The sequence below is a fragment of the Capra hircus genome, chromosome 15 (assembly GCF_001704415.2).
Source record: "Capra hircus breed San Clemente chromosome 15, ASM170441v1, whole genome shotgun sequence".
Lineage (NCBI taxonomy): Eukaryota > Metazoa > Chordata > Mammalia > Artiodactyla > Bovidae > Capra > Capra hircus.
In genome coordinates, this window is record NC_030822.1 from 8807614 (window position 1) to 8829805 (window position 22192).

At 48.8% G+C, this 22192-nt stretch overlaps 1 protein-coding gene across 3 annotated transcripts; it reads right to left on the reverse strand.

The window, feature by feature from the left end:
- On the reverse strand, positions 17-20688 carry ACCS (1-aminocyclopropane-1-carboxylate synthase homolog (inactive)). Of its 3 annotated transcripts, none has more exons than XM_018059216.1 (15): positions 20598-20688; positions 18667-18957; positions 14861-14920; positions 12159-12229; positions 10954-11023; positions 10192-10258; positions 8178-8275; positions 7567-7644; positions 6710-6810; positions 4866-4955; positions 3120-3165; positions 2865-3006; positions 703-845; positions 459-612; positions 17-316 (listed from the first exon to the last, which is right to left on the reverse strand). In XM_018059216.1, the coding sequence occupies exons 2-15, from the start codon at positions 18955-18957 to the stop codon at positions 219-221; spliced, it is 1509 nt and encodes a 502-aa protein (XP_017914705.1). In that variant the 5' UTR covers positions 20598-20688; the 3' UTR covers positions 17-218. The 3 variants fall into 3 exon arrangements, with proteins under 3 accessions (XP_017914705.1, XP_017914706.1, XP_017914707.1); XM_018059217.1 differs by lacking the exon at positions 20598-20688 and adding an exon at positions 20392-20538; XM_018059218.1 differs by lacking the exon at positions 20598-20688 and adding an exon at positions 20184-20330.

The following is a 22192-nucleotide window of genomic DNA, read 5'->3' on the forward strand; positions in this document are numbered from 1 at the left end:
CAGCAGAGGCTTCTAGTTTTTCCCTGTTTCATTTTAATAGCAGGAGAGAGGGGGTGGACCACAACTTAAGGCGCATCTCACTGCCCCCGGGGAGAGCAAGGAGCAAGGATTCTTCTTCGAGGGCAAAGCCGAGAAGGGTATCTGCCTGGCAAATGGCTTGTCCAGCATCAGTCTTCACAGTGGCTGTGGGGCCCTGTGGCCACGAGGCAGTGACCAGCTCACCTGTGGGGGCCTCGTGGCTCCTGGATCTGGCGGGGTGGGGCGCCGTCTGCCAGCTGGGGTTGGCCCTGAAGCACCTGTCGGACCCTCTGCATCCCTGGGAGGTGGGAAGGCGGGAGTGAGGGTCAGCATGGATGCTGGGCGGGTGCGGAGCAACCAGCTCGGGCTGCCGAGGCCCCAGTGGGGCCAGAAGTGGGAGAGCGGGCTGAAGGGCACGGTCAGGAGGCGAGACCGCTCACCCAGGCGAAGCCGGTGGGTCTTGTCGGAGAAGACCAAGCGGAACCAGCCAGGCTCTTTGCACTCGAAGGCTTTGCCGAAGGACAGCAGCACCTTGTTCTCCAAAAATCGACGCCAGAGTAGCTCCTCCTCCTCAAAGGTGGCCTCGGGCAGGTACTGGGAGGGGTGAGAGGAGCTCGGGATGCTCGCCTGCTGGAGGGAGCTTTCCCATCACCACCCCACCACCTGCATTTCCACCTGCATCACCTTCCTCAAGTCGACCCAGATGAAGAAGCCGGCCCCATGGCTCACAAAGGGGATACCCAGGGCCCGGAGGTCCTCCGAGACATAGGTGTGGGCAGCCTTGAGCCGGGCGTGGTTTTCCGGCAGATACACTTGGTTGATCCAGTCTGCGTGGGTGAAACAGAAGCCAGATCAACCTCCCGTCAACCCTCCACTGTGTCCCGAGAGCCGGAGCACTGAAGGGACACAGCCGGAGCTACCCAGACTGGGTAAGCCCCACTCTGCTGACTGATTGGGGGTGATGGGAACAGTCAGTGAAAAGCACCTTAAATCCAGGTATTCAGCCATTCAGGAGCCCCCAAAGTCCCTCAGGACCCAGACCCTCACCAGAGGTGCACCCATTACACAGTGACACTTCTGAGTCACCCAGGCCGAGGCCCAGATCTCAGCGTTGGCCACTGATGAGGTGTGGAGCCTTGGACAACTTCACCTCCCTGATCCTCCCCATGTTTTAACTGACCTTTATTTTCAGTGTCCAGTTCGATGAACTGTAATATATACATATATTTGTATAAACCAACACCCGCCCCCCCCAACACACAGGCAGGCTACCGAATAGTTCCCTGACCCCAAAGAACACCCTCATGCTGTTTGAGGTCACATCACCCCCTTCCCTATAACTGCTGGTCTATTCTCCATCACTGTAGTTTTGGCCTTTTCCAGAACATTATGTAAGTGGAATCGTACAGTAATCTTTTGAGACCTGTTCCTTTCACTCAGCACAATGCCCTTGTGCTGGGTCATCGTGGGCGTTAGAGCAGCGCAGTATCCCACCGTGTGGGTAAACCGCAGTTTGCTTCTCCATCCATCTGCGGAAGGACGCTCGGGTTGTTTCCAGTTCGGGGTGATTATGAATAAAGCAGCTAATAACATTCATGGAGAGGTTTTTGTGTGACCATGAGGGCAAAGATCTCCCTGGGCCAGGAAGATCCCCTGGAGGAGGGCATGGCAACCCACTCCACTACTCTTGCCTGGAGAACCCCATGAACAGAGGAGCCTGGTGGGCTACAGTCCATGGGGTTACAAAGCGTTGGGTACAACTAAAGCGACTTAGCACACACGCAAGGGCAAATATCTCAGAGTGGGGTTGCTGGGCCATTTGGTAAGCGTGTGCTGAGCTTTATAAAGAACTGCCCAGCTGTTTTCCAAGGTGACCGTTCCGTCTTACATTCCCGCCAGCGGCAAATGAGAGTTCCAGCTGCTCTGCGTCCTCACCAATACTTGATACTATCACTATCTTTTTAAATGTAGCTACTACCGCAGGTGTGTAGTACCTGGTCCTCGTTTTCCTCATCTATAAAACAATGGGGAAATTACAGGTACACCTGCTTCCGAGGATTCTGGGGAGGGGCGAATGAGATGATGCATCGAGAGCATCTTGCAGGGCTCAATGAATGGGGGCGATTACAGGTAACCTTTCTGTCTGAACTCACTCTCTGAACCCAGGAACAGAACCGATCTGCATAGAAAGATATACTTCCATTATAACAATTTTCCCATAAGAGTGTCTGCTCTTTTCCCAGGCCTCACAGCTAAGAATAATGAGTTCACATTGATTAAGTGCCTGCTATATGCCAGGTGCCATTCTAGTTGAATGACAAATTTCACCATCCCTACAAGACAGAGTCCATGATGATCTCTGTTCTGCAGATGAGAAACTGAGGCTCTGGGAGGTGAAGGAATAGGCCACGTAGTCAGGAAGTGATGGAGTGGGGCATGAACCCAGTCTGGGCTCAGAGCCAGCACTCTCAACTACTACTGCTAAGTCACTTCAGTCGTGTCCGACTCTGTGTGACCCCATAGACAGCAGCCCACCAGGCTCCCCTGTCCCTGGGATTCTCCAGGCAAGAACACTTGAGTGGGTTGCCATTTCCTTCTCCAATGCATGAAAGTGAAAAATGAAAGGGAAGTCGCTCAGTCGTATCCGACTCTTAGCGACCCCATGGACTGTAGCCTACCAGGCTCCTCCGTCCATAGGATTTTCCAGGCAAGAGTACTAGAGTGGAGTGCCATTGCCTTCTCCGAGCACTCTCAAACACCACCCTAAATTCTTCTCGTGGGAGAAGTATCCACAACCCCAGGCCAGTCCCTCCCGAAACCTCAAGGGGCCAGGCCCAGGCAGTCACCATGGTCCCGGAGCAGCTGTGCCATCTGATACTGGACCAGGCCGCTGAGGCCGTGATAGCGGCAGAGGGAGGCCACTGCCGTGGCCACAGCCCGGTTTTCCGTGTACAGCGTGCCGAAGCGGAGCCCAGACATCCCGAAGTCCTGCAGGAGACAGGCACCGTGGGCGGTGGCCAGCCCTCCCAGAGGAAGCCGGCTCCACCCACCTCTCTGCCCTCCCACCTCCCTGACACCCCCGAGGCCAGTCAGGAACCCACCTTGCTAGTCGCCCACATCACGTGGGTCCTCTGGGGGTCAGGCAGCCTGCGGAGAGCACAGCATGGGAACAGAGGCAACACAGATCCGCGGGAGCTCACAGGATGGGTTGGTCAAATGAGGAGATGAATGGATGAACCTGATTTCATCTCCTGACTCGCTAATTCCTTTACATGCCTTACAGCAGGGGTCAGCCAACTGCAACCCACAGGCCAAATCCATCCTGCTGTCTGTTCTTGGAATTGAAGCTTTATAGGGGAACATCCACACTCTTTCACATAAATAACATCCAGGACTGTTTTTATACTATAATGCCAGAGTTGAGTGAACAACCATATGACCTGTAAAGCTTAAAATATTTGCCATCTGATCTAAAAATATTGCCAACCTCTGATACAGAGAATAGTTCAAGCATCACTTCCTCAAACAGAGCTCATCTGACCACCTCCCTGTAGATCAGGCCAACTGGGTACCCCAAGCCGATCCTCTGCTGTCTCCACAGACACCTCCTTTTTAATCATCAAATGATTAGCTGTGTATCTAGTTGCTAAAGCTTGTAGAAATATAAGGTCCACGAAAGAAGGGCCTGTGTCTCTCTTGCTCGCTGACATATCTCCAGCACAGCGCAGCGTCTGGCCCGCAGTAGGTGGCAAGTCCCTGTCTCTCCGAGTCTCAGTCTCCTAACCCCACGTGCAGTCCGCTTGGCAGAGCCTTGTGAGGACTGGCTGAACAGAGCAAAGGAAAGTGTTAAGGGACCATTGACTGAAACCACCCTAGCCAGGCAGGATAATAGCCACTCGTGTGAGTTATCTCACAGCAAGAGAGAGGTCCTGATCAAGGACATGGAACTGACAAGCTACTGCCTGCCAGAAGAATCTGGGAGCGGCCGAAAGGAGGGAGGAAACACCAGCCCATAATATGTCCTTCCAGCCTCCCAGAAGCCCTCACACTGGAGATCATCTTGATTGAGAGATGCTCATGCTGCCAGAGAGGACCCTGAATTGAACCAAAAACAGGCACAAGCAAGACGACTGGCCAGAGAGAACCCAGAAAGCTAAACCCATCACCATAAAACTCGAGATATTGAGCCACGTGGCAGAACGGTTCTCCTAGGTCCCTATGCCCTGCTGGTCTCCTCCCAGGCGCCCCTTCTCAATTAAGTTTCTTGCTTTGTCAGCATGCGTGTCTTCTCGGACAATTCACTTCCAAGTGCTAGGCACGAGCCCACTCTCGGGCCTTGGAAGGAGTCCCTCTCCCAGGCACAAAAGGACTCAGCAGGGCTGAAAGGTCTAAACAAACATGGAACCGTCAGAATCCCCGAATGCTGGATATGCAGGCTTGACAGATGACCTGCTCTAAGTGATCTCACAGGTGCTTTGCCTACACATGCCTGACTCAAGAATAAATCTAACTTGACTCAAACTGCATCTAACAAAAAAAAGCTCTGATAGCTGGCAGGGCTTGGCACATGCAGGGAGCCCCAGGAGTATTTGCTGAGTGAATGAAAGAAAATGGAGCTACTCTGGAGATGAAGGCAACAGCAGAGAGGCCCATTTCCCACCCTCCCAACCCTCCCTCATGGAATCCTAAGACCCTTCCTTGGAGCTTTCAGAAACCCCATAGAACAGTTAGAAAACCAGTGACTGGCCCCGCCTCCCTTCTTCTCCTTGGGGGATTTGAAGACTGCAGGATTAGCGGGAAGGAAGAGGAATTGCCCTGCGGGGGCAGGGCCGAGAGAGTCATCTCACCTTTCCAGGCTCAGGACACTGCGGTACCCAGAAGACTCCTCAAACACGGACAGCATGTAGACCTCGTCCACCATCACGTGCAGCTCATGCCTGGAGGGCAGGTGTGGGGAGGGTAGGGGTTGGGGGGAGAGAGCTTGGTTTGTTGGTTAAATGTGCCCCCCCCCCCCAGGGGAAACCGGGGAAACAGTGTCAGACTTTAATTTTTTGGGCTCCAAAATCACTGCAGATGGTGACTGCAGCCATGAAATTAAAAGACGCTTACTCCTTTGAAGAAAAGTTATGACCAACCTAGATAGCATATTCAAAAGCAGAGACATTACTTTGCTGACTAAGGTCCGTCTAGTCAAGGCTATGGTTTTTCCAGTTGTCATGTATGGATGTGAGAGTTGGACTATGAAGAAGGCTGAGCGCCCAATAATTGATGCTTTTGAACTGTGGTGTTGGAGAAGACTCTTGAGAGTCCCTTGGACTGCAAAGAGAGCCAACCAGTCCATTCTGAAGGAGATCAACCCTGGGATTTCTTTGGAAGGAATGATGCTAAAGCTCAAACTCCAGTACTTTGGCCACCTCATGTGAAGAGTTAACTCATTGGAAATGACTTTGATGCTGGGAGGGATCGGGGGCAGGAGGAGAAGGGGACGACCAAGGATGAGATGGCTGGATGGCATCACTAACTCGATGGACGTGAATCTGAGTGAACTCCGGGAGTTGGTGATAGACAGGGAGGCCTGGCGTGCTGCGATTCATGGGGTCACAAAGAGTCAGACATGACTGAGCGACTGAACTGTACTGAACTGAGGGTGGAATCGGAGAAGACAATGACAACCCACTCCAGCACTCTTGCCTGGAAAATCCCATGGATGGAGGAGCCTGGTAGGCTGCAGTCCATGGGGTCACTAAGAGTCGGATACGACTGAGAGACTTCACTTTCTCTTTTCACTTTCATGCATTGGAGAAGGAAATGGCAACCCACTCAAGTGTTCTTGCCTGGAGAATCCAAGGGACAGGGGAGCCTGGTGGGCTGCCGTCTATGGGGTCACACAGAGTCGGACATGACTGAAGTGACTTAGCAGCAGCAGCAGGGTGGGATGGCAGTGAGTCAGAAATCCAGAAAGACCACAGTCTAGCCCAGGGTTACCCAACTTGCTTTTTCCAAGAATATCCATCTTCTGTCTTTTTTATTTTTTCAAACAGAGATGACACTGGGGCTTTTGAAGCAGAGGGAAGGCAGAGCCCCCAGGCACCTCTACAGAGGGACACAGTTAGGTATGAGACACTTAAGTGTCTCAGATGGTAAAGAACCTGCCTACAATGCAGGAGACCCAGGTTCGATCCCTGGGTTGGGAAGATCGCCTAGAGAAGGAAATGGCAACCCACTTCAGTATTCTTGCCTGGAGAATTCCATGGACAGAGGAGCCGGGGGCGCTATAGTCCATGGGATCGCAAAGAGTCAGAAACGACTGAGTAACTAACACTCACACCTAGTTAAGTACAGACAGACCCAGATTCACAGCTGGCTCCACCCCTCACTCTGAGGCTCAGTCAACTGGGATAAAGACAGTATCTGCACCTAATACACTGCTGGGAGGCTCGCATGAGCGAGAGCATGAGGGTTAGCAGGGGCCTGGCCCCCAGAACGGGCAATAAATGACAGTTGTTACAAAAAAGAGAGAACTAGCATCAGAGAACTGCTCCCTGCCCCCACCCCCGACTCTCCTGCCAGGAAGGGTAGAAGCAGGTTGGAACCTACAGTGGGGTCAAGAGGGCAGCAGGCACCACACCAAGGCTCACATCAGAACCCTAACCTGTCCCAGGCTTTGTGGGGTGAGTGTGGGGCATCTCACCTCTTGGCAAACTCCAGGTACTCCTGCAGCTCCCCTGGGGAATAGACGTCACCCAGAGGATTCTGGGGGTTGATGAGGATGAGGCCTTTGACCTTCACACCCTGAAACATCAGCAGGGCAGGAGACCTTCAGCTCCTCCCCGAGGCCTCAGAGTCCCACCAGACAGGCCGTGCACTGGGCAGGATCCCGGGGAAATCTGTTCACCACTCAACATGAGATGAAGAAGGGCAAAGAATCATGTCTGCAGCATCGTATCAGTTATAAAAGAAAACAAATGCAGAGACCAAAGCTCAGAAGGAAATATGTCCAAACACCAGTAGAAGTTGCCTTTGTTGGTAGAAGTATGGGTGGGAGGTCGTGCTTTTAAAATTCCCACAGTGGTCATGTATGACTTTTATGACCAAGGTTAAAAAAGATTAAAAAAAAAAAAAGATAGATTGATAGATTTCTGAAAAGTGGACTGGACAGGAACCACTGGTCTCTTTCATTCTTCAGGATCCCCTCAGAGAGAGGGGGCTACCTATTCAAATTACCAGAGAGATCGTTGATCCACAGACTTGTAACCTCCATGCTTGACCCACTGAATCAAAATCAGGCTTAGCAGGGGGTAGTGGTTTTAATCAGGCTCCCTGGTTGATTCTTTGTACACCGAGAGTCTCAGGGATTTTCTCCAGTGGGAAGACCTCTGTGGGCAGGCTCCTTCTTGACCCCCAGAATGGTTCCATGCTTCCACCCTATCCCCATCCCCAACACAGAGTTTCAACCCTTCTCCCTAGGAGATCGGTCCGCGGGAAGGGGGGCCCTGCCCTGCTCAGACCCACCCACTTCCAGCCTTGGGTTTAATTTGATCCCCAGACCTCAGAATTAGCTCCTTGCAGGGCCATCTCCAGCTTCTCCACTGTGAGCTGGAAGGGGCGCGTTTCCAGCCCAGTGACCTGAAAGAGAGCCACAAAAGCCACCCGCCAGATTCAGTCACCTCACTCTGGACCGGAAGGCGGGGGTCTCACCTCCCCACTGTCGTCTCTAGCCTCCTCTTAGGACAGTCTCAGAAAACACAGGATGTGAGGGGTCACTTCCTTCTCACTGCTACCCGCACATCACATCAGGTCAGGGACAGCCTCACAGCTCTTAGGTTTGGAGAAAAGCCCCCTGAGGCCCTCTAACTGGGGTCCCTGAGCTTCCATGCAGAGATCTGCTCTGCCCTGTTCTCACCCCCACCATTTCTGTGTGGTCTCCCTGGGATGCCCTTGGCCTCTACATGGACCCTAGGGATCTCAGAGCTGAAATAGGTCCCCAGGGCGTCCAGGCAAGGGCAGCCATGGCCAATGGGAGGCCCCATTCTCCTTCTAGCCATAACCCCAGAGCCCATGGCATGCACTTCCTCTCATGACCACGGTCAAATTCAGAAGCAGGAACATCCTGGCCTACAGGAAGGTCCAGGCCCACCGGGGGTCCCAGAAACTCTTACCTCACTGTCCAGATAGACACAGACCAGTCGGACGTTGCCATAGAGATACACGTGCTGCGTGATGGCTCCATAGTAAGGGGCAGGGATCAGGAAAGCCTCTGGGGGCAGGAGTGAGCCAGGGCCTGTCACCCTCTGGCCAGGATGCCCAGAGGCCCCATCCACTGAACCCCCATGCCTCTCTAAGCCTTCAGTGTCCTTGGGGAGCATGCTTCCTCTCTTTCAGCTCCCAAAACTCTTTCTAAAGCTTGGATCCGCTGAGATCAGTCCCTTTTCCAATAATTAGTAGCTAACATTTATTGAGCACTTACTATGTGCAGGGCTCTGTGCTAAATACTTTCTAATCTCATTTGATCATCACAGCCACTCTGTTATTATCTTAACTGTACTGATGAGCAAACTGAAACTTAAGTCTCTCAGAAGCACAGGACACGCTGGGTCACTCTGAGGACAGACTTGGAACCAGGAGTCAAGACTGCAGGGTGATGGTCTGGGTTTGACAAATGGAAACACTTGACAGTGGCTAGAACTGCCCAGAGACAGGACGTGCTGCTCCTGGAGGAGTGGGGGCACTGAGCCAAATGCTGAGACCACCAGGGTGGGAGGGGGTGTCACGCAGAAGACGCTGTGGACGGGGGTTGATGAGATGATGTCCAAGGTCTGCTCTAACACAGAGGTGAAGGCACCGCCTCAGTTCTGCAGCGGTCACACCAGTCAGGTTGAGCTCCTCAGCCTTCCCTTCAGCACAACCCCCTCCCACAACTCCCAGGTCTGGAAGGAGTGGCCTTTGTCCTACACGTCCCCTCTGCTGACCACAGGGATTGGACCAGAGGTAGACAAATGACCCCCAGAGCCAATGCACCAGCTGGCCAGACACCCATCACTTTCTCTGTATCTCAAGACTTTGCTCCAAGAAGCAAAGACCCTTGTGAGATGAGAATGAGCACTCGAATGCAGAGGTCATGGAGTCAGAGCTGGGTCAACAACCCGGGGCCCTACAGAGTTGAGGATGGTCCAGAAGAGGGAGGGGGACCGCACACGTCAGGGACAGACACAGAGTACGTGCTTCTCCTACTCTTGATTGTTCTCGAATGGGTAGGAAATTGCCTGTTACATCCTTGCAATGAATCTTCCTTTTAGGCTCAAAATATTACAGCTCTCTGTGTGATTCTGAGAAGTAACTCAACCCCTTGGGACTTGATCTCCTCATCTGTTAAAAGGGAATAAGCCCAGAACCTATCTCATTGAAGTTATAGTGGGGATTAAATGACAGACTGTGCCTAGCCTTAGACCAGTGCCTGAAACATAGTATGTGGTCAATAAAAGCTACTAATAGTAGTTTAGAAGTTAAGCTAGTGTGAGCTGGCCTCCGTTCCTGGCAGCCAACAACCCTGACCATGGCTACGGACAACATGTCCTTGACATGACCGTGGCTCTTGCAATAGGCACTGCTGGCTAGCCAGGCGACATCCACTCCTAAGAGAGCACACAGATTTTTCAGCTATGACTAGCAAGAAATCCAAGGAAAGTGGACCTTCCCCCAGCCGCTGGGGATGAAGCAAGTTTGGCTTAAACCAACCAGGGTTCTCCTACTCTTTGCCAGGGACTGCTTTGTGAGTCTGTTCTGGCCAGAAAGTTGAAAGGGACTCTCCTGGAAAAGAGTAGACCCATTTCCTCCCTCCCCTCAAAAAAGAGACAGGCAAAGCACAGCCTCCCTCTCTTCCTGCTTCAGGACATGCTGTGACGTGAGGCTGTGGGTGCCACTGGTGAGAGCAAGGAAAAACCAAGGTCGTCACGGAGGCAGAGCCTAGAAGCCTGGCATCACCTTCATTTCCCTGGAACTGCCAACCCATGCTGTCTTGTCAGGGCACTTAGCTCAGCCCCCCGCGATGGTCTAACAGTCTATTAGGGCAAAAGCATCTGATGCAGCCCTCCAGGCCCAGCAGCTGGGGTTGGCGAGGGGTGGGGGAGGTGGCAGGGTAGGGGGGCTGCAGGCCCAGGGCCAAGGTCTACTCACCCCCCGCCTCACACAGCACCATGGCCAGAGCAGAGAAGAGAGAGGCACAGCCGTTCAGAACCACCACCTGAGGGCGACACGTCCACGGGACCAAGATGAATCTGTGTGGGAGGGAGCACGGGCCTGCAGCCTGGATCCCGAGGGCGCAGAGGCAGGGCCAGGCTGCAACTCCGGGGGCCCACCTGGGCATTGTCACAGCAAAGCCACGGGGGCCCCCACAGGCCCCTCCTGACTAACAGCCGAATCCATCTGTGTGGCTCATTTGTGAGGACCCTGTTCCAGATCCACTGAGCAAGCAAGAGGGAGCTGGTCACTCAGAGAGTCCAGCCCGAAGATGTGGAGGCAAAGAGGGGCCACAGGACAGAGCAGGGCAGAAATTACGCTTCTGCTGCTGTTTAGCTGCTAAATCATGTCTGACTTCTTTGTGACTCCATGCATTACAGCCCACCAAGCTCCTCTGTCCATGGGGTTCTCCAGGCAAGAACACTGGAGTGGGTTGCCAGGCCCTCCTCAGGGGATCCTCCTGACCCAGGAATCTGAAAGTGTCTCCTGCCTGGCAGGCGGGTTCATGACCACTGAGCCACCTGGGAAGTCCTGCAGAAATTATACCCAAACTCTAAACATCTAGGGTGAGGAGAAAGAAGGGAGGGGTGTCTTCCTAATTTCCATATCAAACTAACTGACCCCACCAGACCCCTGGTCAGCCAGAAGCTGGGGAGGGACCAGAAGAAGGGGAAAGAGCAGAGGAGGGGAGTAACTCACATTCTCCGGTTTAAGGGGTGCGGGGCTTCTGCAGTAGAAAGACAGGAACCTGGCCACTTCCTCCCGGAGGCTGGAAATCAGACAGACAGACAGCAGTGATTGTCAGCGGGGCCTGAACTCCTCCCCCACCCCTTCCATTCCAAAGCTCCTCTGGCGCATCTTCAGGCATCCACTCCTTAGCCCTCACCTCCCTCCTTGGCCCCAACACTATCCACATGCATGGAAACTTTCAGTCCAGTAGTTGTAGGACACCCTACCTACCTAATCAGCAGACTGTAGGAATATCACAAGTAACACTCTCTATGTAGATCTAGCTAACAGTAATAATAATAATAACACATTATCATAAAAAATGTATAATGTATAACAACATAATTATTATAACAATAACTATTATCATAGTTATTGCTAACATTTACAAGCATTTACCTTATGCAGGTATTAGAGAATTTTCCTCAATCTTTATAAAACTATAACACAACTACTACTATTCCCATTTTACAGACAAAGAAACTGAGGCTTGAAGGAATTAGGTCATGTGCTGATTAGCGGCAGAGTCCACACTCAAGCCCAGTGGTCTGACTCTAGGGCCACCATCCTCATTATTACAAGAGCAGGTGCCTTGGAATTACCCTTGGAATCAAGTCCTGCTCCAGCACTAAATCCTTAGGACTGCATCTGGGCCCTAGTAAGTGCCCAACAAATATAAAGGCTTATTAGTTTCATTTATCATCTCCCATCTTACCAGCAGCAAGAGTCCCCAAGCTGATTCTGGCTCCTCTAAAGCTACTGAGAAACTGGGAATAAAGACTCCTGGCCTAAAGGCCCTTCCCGTGCCTCAGACTCAGAGAGACCAAGTCTGGGGGCCTCTGAGCGGGGGCAGGACAGGCAGGAGGCACCAGTTCTTTGCAGATGCTCAACGAGACCCTGTGACCACCAGCTCTCCAGGACCAGGCCTCAGCCCAGGGCAGGCTTTCTCAACCCGACCCTGTTGATGTTTCAGACCAGATCATTCTTTGCCATGTGGGCCATCCCAGGCATTGTAGGAAGTCTAGCAGCATCTCTGACTTCTCTCCAGTAAAAGCCAGCAGCATCCACTCCCCCAAGTTACAAAAACCAAAAATGTTTCCAGATGTTGCCACATGTCTCCTGGGAAGCAAAACCACCCTGGAGGTGAGAACCACTGGCCCACAGGTCCTACTTACAACAGATGTCCCCTCCAGTCGGGGTACTGCAACAGGGCCGGCTCCACGTGCAGCATGTCGCTCTGACTCAGCTGGGGACAGAGAGGGGACAGCAGGACTGAGGGCCGCACCCGCTCATGGGCACCCGTATTCACGCAGCACTGGGGCCTCTCAATCCAAGGGCTGCTCATCAGAGAACAGGGGCAGGGGCAGGGGCAGGCCAGGAACAGCATTCTCATGACCATTCTGCAGATGAGGAAACTGAGGCTTAAAAATGTCAGGTGTGGGAACTCCCTGGCAGTCCAGTGGTTAGGACTCCTGGCTTTCACTGCAGCAGGCACAAAATTCCATCTCTGATTTGGGAACTAAGATCTACAAGCCATGCAGCGTGGCCAAAACCAGTCAGGTGGCTAGGCAACGGTACAGTGCTAGCAAGTGGAGAGCTGAGATGAAGCAGAATCTCTGACCCTAGTCCAGGGCTCTTTATACAATACTCCACCTAGCAAAACCAGAGGGTCGATTTGCGGAGGCAGATCAGCTCCTCGGCCCTCAGCTCCTCTGCAGGGTGGCAGAAGAGGCCCCAGAATTGGGTGCCCTATTTTGGTCTTGGTTCTGAGTCCTGGAGGGACTCAGGCCACTCTCCTCCTGCAGCCTCAGCTCAACCTCACACTTTGGAAAATGCGGCCATCTCCAGACCACCTCCACTGCCCCAGTGCTGGGTTAGGGGCTCTACGGTATCCTGCACACAAAGTCAAGGAAAGGCAGGAGCCGCGGACGGTGGAACAAAAAGGAACAGAGGGAATCAGCCACGTGTCCACAACTCCACCTTCCTCCCGTTCCCCCTCTCTCCTGAGAGCCACGCTGTCCAATACAGAGGCCGCTGGCCACTGTGGCTCCTGGCTCCTTACATGCGACTCTCCTGAAGTGAGACGCTGCATTCTGAAGACTTGTATGAAATAAGTACGTAAAACACGGGGCTACCCAGGCGGCTCCATGGTAAAGGACCCGCCTGCCAATTCTTGAGTTTGAACTCTGGATCAGGAAGATTCCCTGGAGGAGGAAAACCGCAACCCGCTCCAGTATTCTTGCCTGGGAAATCCCATGGACAGAGGAGCCTGGTGGGCTACAGTCCATGGGGTCGCAAAGAGTCAGACACGACTTAGCAACTAAACAACAACAGCAGCAACATATAGAATATCTCATTAATAATGTTTAAGTTGATTACATGTTGAAATGGCCAAATTTTAGATATATTGAACTGTATAAAATACATGATGAAAATGAATGTAACCAGTTTCTTTGTACTCGTTTAATAGAAAAATTTTAATTGTATATGTGGCTCACATTTTATTTCTACTGGATGGCTCTGAGCTGTCTTAGAGCGGGGAGATATCTTTGGGTAGAACAGGCTTTTCAAGTCCTCTGCCTGTACCCCTCTCCTATCACGGCTCAGACGTTCCCCTTTGGAAACATGCTCCTTTGGGTGAAGTATCACTCTTTCCACAGCCCCAGACTCTGACTCCTAGGCCTTAAGAGACAGGTGGTTCCCGTGGTTTGCTAGAGATCGCTCTCACTAGCTCAAGAAACCTGATTATTCTCTCTATACGTGAGTGGGCAGGGAGAGCGAAGGGCAAGGGGCAAAATAAGGGTAGGCGATTAAGAGGTCCAAACTACTAGATACAAAATATGCTACAAGGATATACTGTACAATATGGGGAATATAGTCAATATTTTATAGTAGCTATAAATGGAATATACTCTTTAAAATTTTTCTTAAAATTAAAAAATTTTTAATTAAAAAATTGTGCATCACTGTTATATACCTATAACTTAAATAATACCGTATAGCAATTACACTTCAACTTCTGCTAAGTCGCTTCAGTCGTGTCCGACTCTGTGTGACCCCATAGACGGCAGCCCACCAGGCTCCCCCGTCCCTGGGATTCTCCAGGCAAGAACACTGGAGTGGGTTGCCATGTCCTTCTCCGATGCATGAAAGTGCACTTCAAGTTAAATAAATAAAATAATGTGATTATTACATTTTCAGCAATTTTTCAACATGTGCTAAAAACCAGTCCTTTTCAAAAATGAAATTATATAAACTATATAGATATTATGTAAGTCAATCATAGTAAAAACAAAAGTAAAAACATATGTAAAAATCATAGTAAATCAAATCATAGTAAAAAGAAAGGGAAAAGGTACTCAGACAATATTGCTTATGGTCGACATTATCCACTTGGCTCCCATCCGGGCTCCGGGGGCTTTTCCCGGCCAGGTGTCCGCGTGGTGGGGCCAGCGCGTGATGGTGCCATGCGCCTCTCTTCCCAGCTCTGCGTGCAGTGAGAGCACAGCACGACCCAGAACCAGTCACAGTGGGGGCATGTACACTGTGGGGGACTCCGCAAAAGCTACAGATCGGACCTCTCCTGCCCCAGGGCCAGTTGTTAAACACCGACCACATGTCACTGAGTGTCTCCCCAGAGCAGGGACCCAGCAGGAGGGGCTGAGGCGGGAAAAAGCCAGAAGAGGAGACACAGCAGAATCAGAGTCACCCCAGATGGCAGAGAATGTGCTCCCCAAGGCAGAGCTGGGTCTCCTGACTCCAAGACTGGGGCAACTGAGGCAAGCAGCCAGCTCTCCGGAGGGAGCATTCCAGGGAATCCCAGAGAAGACAGCCCCTCGGAGCTGGGGATGCCACTCAGAGGTGCAGTGGGACTTACCCGTCTAGACAGAAGGTCAAAGCAGAGTTTGTTCTCACTGGTGCCCAAGTTAATGATGCCCTGGAGGTGAGAGGTACAGAGCCACGTAAGCACAGCAGAGGGTGCCAGCAGAAGGCTCCAGGAGCGCACAAGGCAGCGAAGTGGAGCTCTGCAATCTCGACCTTCCCACCACCCCACCCGGTCTTTGCTCAAGCGCTGCCCTCCACAGAGTTCCCTGATCGCATCTCCCCATTTCTAAAGCTCTGTGCAAATGCCTTCTCCTCCAGGAAGCCCTCCTTAAAATCCCACCTGCAGGGGATCTTTTCTTCTTCGGGACCCCAAAGCGCTTTAGCTGTCCCCGTTGAGAGCACTGGTCAGTTTTCATCCCAGGTCACAAAGCCTGATGTACAGGCCTTCTCTCCCCTACAACATGGGAAGGTCCCTGAAGACACCACATGCCCAAGACACACACTGAATCTCTCAAGAGGCTCAGCTTACAGGCTGCCAGAATGTGCACACAATAAACTGGTGCTCCGGCAGGAACAGGAAGAAGGGTGACTATACAACAAGAAGAGGCCCTGGGCTGGTGGAAATTCTCCCTGGGGTGGGGACCCACGCCGCATTACACAGCATCCAGATTCCAAACCCATAAGGCACTGTTTTCATAGGACAAGGAGGAGGGCAGGCACAGCTCAAGTTGCCCCTTAGAGAGTCCCTGAAAAGACTAATGCACAGCTAATTCCTGACCCCTAAGGTATTAGAGGTGATGGGGAAGGAGGGAGGATGAAAGAGTAGAGCTTCACTGGGCTCAGCTTATGACAAATAAAAGGCAGTGCTTCTTCACGCCCCGGGGAGAAAACCTATAGGATCTTCCCTACCACCAATCCATCGCCGAATCCTGTCTCTTGTACCTGCAGATACAGGCACAGTCCAAGCAGTTCTCCTCCACTGCTAAGCCACCAGTCTCTCTTGTCTACATTACTGCAATAGTTTCCCTCCTTCCTTTCCTGATCATTCCCTCATCCCCATTCTCCCCGAACTGAATCTCCATCCAGCAGTCTGAGTCATCTTTTTAAAAGAAAAATCAGATCCCATTGCTCTTCCTTTGAACACTTTCCATCCCATTTGGTCTAAAATCAGAAGCCTCACCATGTCCCATGAGGCCCTACAGATCTAGTGCCACCCCTGCCCCCATTTCCTTTCTGACCTCATGCCAGCCTCCAGCCAGTAAGCCCCTCTGCTGTCCCTTGACCTGCTCTGGGGACTTTGTTCTGGCTGTTCCCTCTGCCTGGAATGCTTTTCCCCCAGATAACTACAAAGCTCACTCCCTGTGACAGGCAGCCTCCGAGGTAGCCCTCAGTGACCCCCTACCTCCTGGTGTTCAGGGCCTTGCGTGACCCCTTCTCCTTGAGTGTGCATAGACCTAGTGACCTGCTTCTAATGAACCAAACATGCAGAAGTGAGGGGATGTCACTTCCAAGACTAGGCTACAGTCTGTGGCTCCCATCTTGGGCACTCCTGATCTCTCATTCTCTCTTTCTCTCTTGGATCGCTTGCCCCAGGGGAAGCCAGCTGCTATGTCATGAAGCAGCCCCACGGAGAAGACCATGTGGGAAGGAACCGAGCCTGCCAATAACCATGTGAGTGAGTGCGGAAAGGGATCATCCTCCTGCCCACTCTGTAATCATATGAGTGAGCCTGGAAATGGATGATTTCCCTGCCCCACCAAGTCTACAGGTGAGACCACAGCCTCAGCTTCATCACAACTTCCCAGAATATCTTCAGCCTGAAGCACCACCCTGATTCCTGAATTCCAGAAACTGATCTGTTCCTTTTAAACTGCTAAGATCTGAAACACTTTGTTACACAGCAAGAGATAACCAATACAATCTCTTACTTTTTCCAGGTCTCTGCCCCAATGTCACCATATTAAAGTGGCCTTCTGTGACCACGTCACCTAAATAGCAACATCCGCAGCCCACCCCACCAGGCTCTGTCTTATTACCCTGCTTTATTTTTCTCTACAACACTAACCACAACATATTTTATATATTTATGTCTGTTCACTGCCCGTCTCCCATATTATCTTATAAACTCCATGAGGGCAAACATGGCTGTAATTCTGGCACATAGAACAGTGCCAGCACCTGGCACATGCTCAATAAATAAAAATTATTAAAGGGTTATTTGTGCCAGCTCTCTGTGCTCTGAAGGTATTACTAGTAATAATGTATAATAACAGGTAATAATTAGTATAATATCAAATTATAATATAATATATAAATATATTATATATAAATATAATAAACACATATTATATTATAATATATTCTATTTGTTTATTTATATTTATTTATTTTATAGCTACTATATTTATTATATTTAATATATGATTATATATAATTTATAAAATATATTATATATTTATAATATATAATATAAATACAATAAACAATAAAATAAAAATATAATTATATTATATGATATAATTTAAATATATCAATATAAATATTATATTATAATATATTATATATAATATTAATATAATTATATATTATATTATATAACAAATATAATGAATAATAAAAATGAAATAATAAATAAAATAAAATATTATTATATTGATATATTATATATAATTATATATAATATAATCTTATATAATATATTGTTATATCATATTAATATATTATAGATTATAAATTATATATTTATATATTATATTAACATATGTTATATTACAATAATATATTAATATATAATATTTTAATATTTACTAATAAATTATTATAATATAATAAAGTTTTTATATATTAATATAGTATTAATATATTATATATAATATATAGTATTATATAATATGTAATATATTATATAATATATGTAATATGTTATGTAATATGTAACATATTATATAATATATAGTAATAAATTATTAATGTGCAATAAGTTATTATATTAATATATTATATACGACTATATATGATATTATATATTATACATAATATATTATAGTAATATATATTAGATTTAATATATAATCATAATATATCATATATATTATAATTATAATATATATTACACTATTACAATAACTAATAATTAATAACTAATAACTACTAGTAATAATTTAAATTAATAAATCACAATATTATAATGTAATTATTATAACAATTATAATAAAGTATAAGAATTATGATATAATATATTTATATTTTTACTATATTATATGTATTTAATATAATAATTAGTAATTAAAATATGTTTATAATAATTGTATTATTATAATATGTAGTAATTGTGTTATTATAATAATACATTTTTGATAATAGCAACTGCCGCTTATTGAATGCTCTATGCAAAGCACTGTGCTAATAATTTACATACCTGATAACATTTAGTTTTGACAGTACAGAATATAACAGGTATTATTACCCCAATATAGAGATGAACTGAAGTTCAAAGACTTTAAGTAGTTAGCTCAAGAATATACAACTTGAAAGCACAACCCTTTCAGCCTGAACCCTAGTTCTGTCCCAACTCTAAAGGTGAATAGTTGGGCTGTGGACCAGAAGCCATATAAGAGCACTCCCTGGTTATTGAATTCCTCCCCCACAAATCAAGTTTCCCTTAATTATCAGCGGGCCATTTTCTGATTCAGGTAGTATATTGGGACCTCTCTAAGCAACACTGGAAACCCCACTGGAAGTCAGAAGTCCATGACTCCAACGTGACAAGAGCAAGCTGGGTGCTGCCTTATCTTTCAAGGTAGGGTGCCCTCCCCTAGTTCTCTCCTGGGTCCCAGTGGGGCAGGGGGCATCACTCACACTGGGGTTCTTGTCCTCATCGTATTCATCCATGTGGTAGGTCCTGTAGCCCTCCTCCGCTGAATCCCAGAACCATTTAATGACGCTTCCTCTAGAGGACAGGTAGGGGCTGCTGGAGGGGAGCACGGCAGCAGGGTCACCCACTCCGTAGAACTTCAGCGGCTTCTGGTCGGGTTTTCTGGAGCATTCTCTTTCCAGACCATCTCCCTTGTTACTGGCCAGGCCCTGTATGGAGTCTGAATCTGGACAGGCGGTAGTCATCCTGGATTCCTTCTGAGGGAGGGTGAACATCTGCAGAAAAACAAAAGCATTCAATCTCTGATCTGATCAAGGACCTTCCATAGCACCAAGCATCAAAAATGAACTGTTAGGGGTGCGGGGGGCTTCCCTGGAGGTCCAGCAGTGAAGACTTCACTTTCCAAAGCAGGGAGGTGAGCGTTCAATATCTGGTGGGGGGGGGGCTAAGATTCCACATGCCGTGTGGTTTAAGAAACCAAAATTTAAAATAATAATAATAATATAACAAGTTCAATAAAGACTTAAAAAGTGGTCCACATCAAATACAAAAAATCTTTTAAAAAATGAACTGTGAGGCATGAGGCCCTCCCCCTTCTCTGTCTCCCCTTCCTTTAAGTTTATACAGTTATCACTTCCTGTGTCCACTACTAGTTGTGACCATGTGTGCATTCGCTTCAAGGCATCAACCCTACTAAAGATTTACAGGCAGAGGGTTTATTTGCTACAACTTTATTTGTATACAACTTTAACTAATGGCCACTTCCGCTTGCTTTTACTTTTGGAGAAGTCTTTGATTCTGCAGGCTAAAGTGTCACCAGCTTCTTTTTTCCCTTCTTGCTGATCTCAATTAAAAAAAAAATTTTTTTTTCTGACTTAGAGCAGAAAGGGCCTGGAGTCCACGGGGCTTGCGGTGACTGATGTTGATGACTTGGAGCAGACAATGGATGAGGCCTGAGAGGAGGGAAATGGGGGTCTCTGCAAGCGCAGGGACCCGGGGCATCGCCTAGAATTCCATCTTCACTCCCAAAGTGGGGCAGTTCTGGCCTCAGGGAGAGGCTGGTCTGATCCTGTGCTCTGATGTGAACTCCACTTTCTAAGCCAGTGTCCTCTTGGGCAAAGTGGGTGTAACAGTAACTATTTCATACGGTAGCCCTGGTGAGGACAGAAAAATATGAGTTAGTGTAAATGGCTTAGAACAATCCTGACTCATGGCCGAAGTTCAGTAAATTATATTTATATTTACTGTTATTATAAAACTCCCTGCCAATTTCCCTAGTCCTGATGTTCCCAAGCCTCACAACACCCGATGATGGGGGACCAACCAGCGGCTCAGAAACGCACGGGGGCTGCCGGGTTAAATTTTGCTCCATGAAGTCATTTCTAGGTCCTCCCCCAACTGACTGGGCCTCCTGAGCCTTAACTCGGATCACCACCCCCCACTCCGCCTTAATCCCCCTCCCCGCAGCCTTGGACGGGAGAGTTCAGAGCCGGACACCCACGTGGCCGGCCTCGGAGATCCGCGGCCAGGGCGGGTGGCAGAGAGCAAGGCCCCCTGCAGGCGGCGAGCGCCCGCGAGGGGCCGGCTCCCGCTCTCCGGGAGGAAGTGAGAGCTGGGGCCGAGGGCTTCGAGACGGCCGGGACTTGCGCACGGAGACCTCGAGCCCGAGCCTCCGCAGGGCCCCCTGCTCTGCAAAGCAGGGATCGCACCTCCTCGGCGGAGCTGGAGGTGCCGGCACCCGAGGCTCCCGGGACGCGCGGTCTGTGTCCTCGCCCGGACGCGTCCACCGCCGCTGAGCGGGGCGCTCCCGGGCCCAGGCACCCGCACTCGGGCCCGTCTGCGCAGCGGGCGCACGAGGGGCCGCACCGCGGGGCTGGGCCCCCCCAGAGCCTTTCTCCCCGAGACCGGCTCCCACCTTTGGCCGCCCAAGCCGGAGGGAAAGCCAGGGAAGGGGAGGCGGCCCGCGGCCTGAGCCGGTACAGGAAGGGGCGGGCGCCCGCTGCCACCGCGGCGCTCTACGGCCTCGGCGCGCTGACCGCCTTCCCGACCAGGTCTCCCCGCCCCACAAACGCGGGCGCCTTCCTCTGCCTCCAGGCCTTAGCTTACCCATTTTAAGGCAGTTACCAGGGTTACTGGGCAAATATATGCCTGGTTGGGGGCCTATGGAAAAGCCTTTAGGATTAAGACGTGTGCATCCTTAAAACATCCTTCTGCTGAGAGAGCTTTTGACCTGAGTTTGTCATTTCTCCTCCTCCTTTCGTACTACAGAACGCTTGTTGAACTCCACCTTAGACCTATACATTCTGAGACTTTGGAAAAGAACTAGACCACCCAGGACCTGGGCCTACACAGAGCCTTAGTGTAAAATTCTCCTTTTCCCATGGGGAGAAAAAAAAAACTAGCAGGATCCGTCAATACAGTATATGTGTGTCTGTGTGTATATATATACATATATATATGGGAAGTATATTATTTATATATTATGTACGTAATATCAGACACGACTGAAGCAACTTAGCATACACATATATGTATATATGTATACATACATATATACACATATATATACATGTATATATAGTAATATCTAGAGCAAACAGTTTTTAAAAAGTCGAAAGTTATAACTAAGAATGAAAGTGTTAGTGGCTCAATCGTGTCAACTCTTTGTGACCCATAGGCTGTAGCCGGCCAGGCTCCTCTGTCCATGAGATTCTTCAGGCAAGAATACTGGAGTGGGTTGCCATTCCCTTCTCCTGGGGATCTTCCCATCCCAGGGATCAAGCCCGAGTCTCCTGCATTGCAGGCGGACTCTACCTTTGAGCGGCCATGGGTGGAAGCCCCCATATACTTGGCCCTAAAATGTCTCAATTTCAAAGGATTGAAATTGGTAGTTTCTTTTCTCTAATCACAAAGGAATTAAACTAGAAATCATTAACAAAGATAGCTGAAGGACCCCAAATATTTGGAAACTAAATATTTGCTAAATACATTATAGAGTTGGACACAACTGAGTGACAGAACTGAAGAAATCACAAGGAAAAGTAGAAAACTGAATGATCATAAAAACTCAAGTTATCAAAATTTATGGGATGTTGCTAGAGCAATGCTTGGAGAGAAATCAATAACTTTAAAAAACTTTAGGCCTAGTCTTCCCTATTAAAAAGCTAGAAAAACAACAAATTGAACCCAAAGTTTAAAAAAGGAAATAAAAAGTAGAAATGAAACAGAAGAGAAACATATGGGGGGGTGGGGAAATCAATGAAACAAAAAGTTAGGTCTTTGGAAAATATTAATACAATCGATAAACATTTAACTGATCAAAAAATTCATTTCAATATAAGGAAAGAAAATTATAACACAATATCCTTCATGAAAATAGATGTAAAATTTTTAACATCAAAGCCAAATCTGACGATATATAAAAAGATGATGCATCGTGACTCTACGGGGCTATTGCAGGATTATAATGTTTTTTAATCAATATAATTTCATCACATTAATAACTAAAAG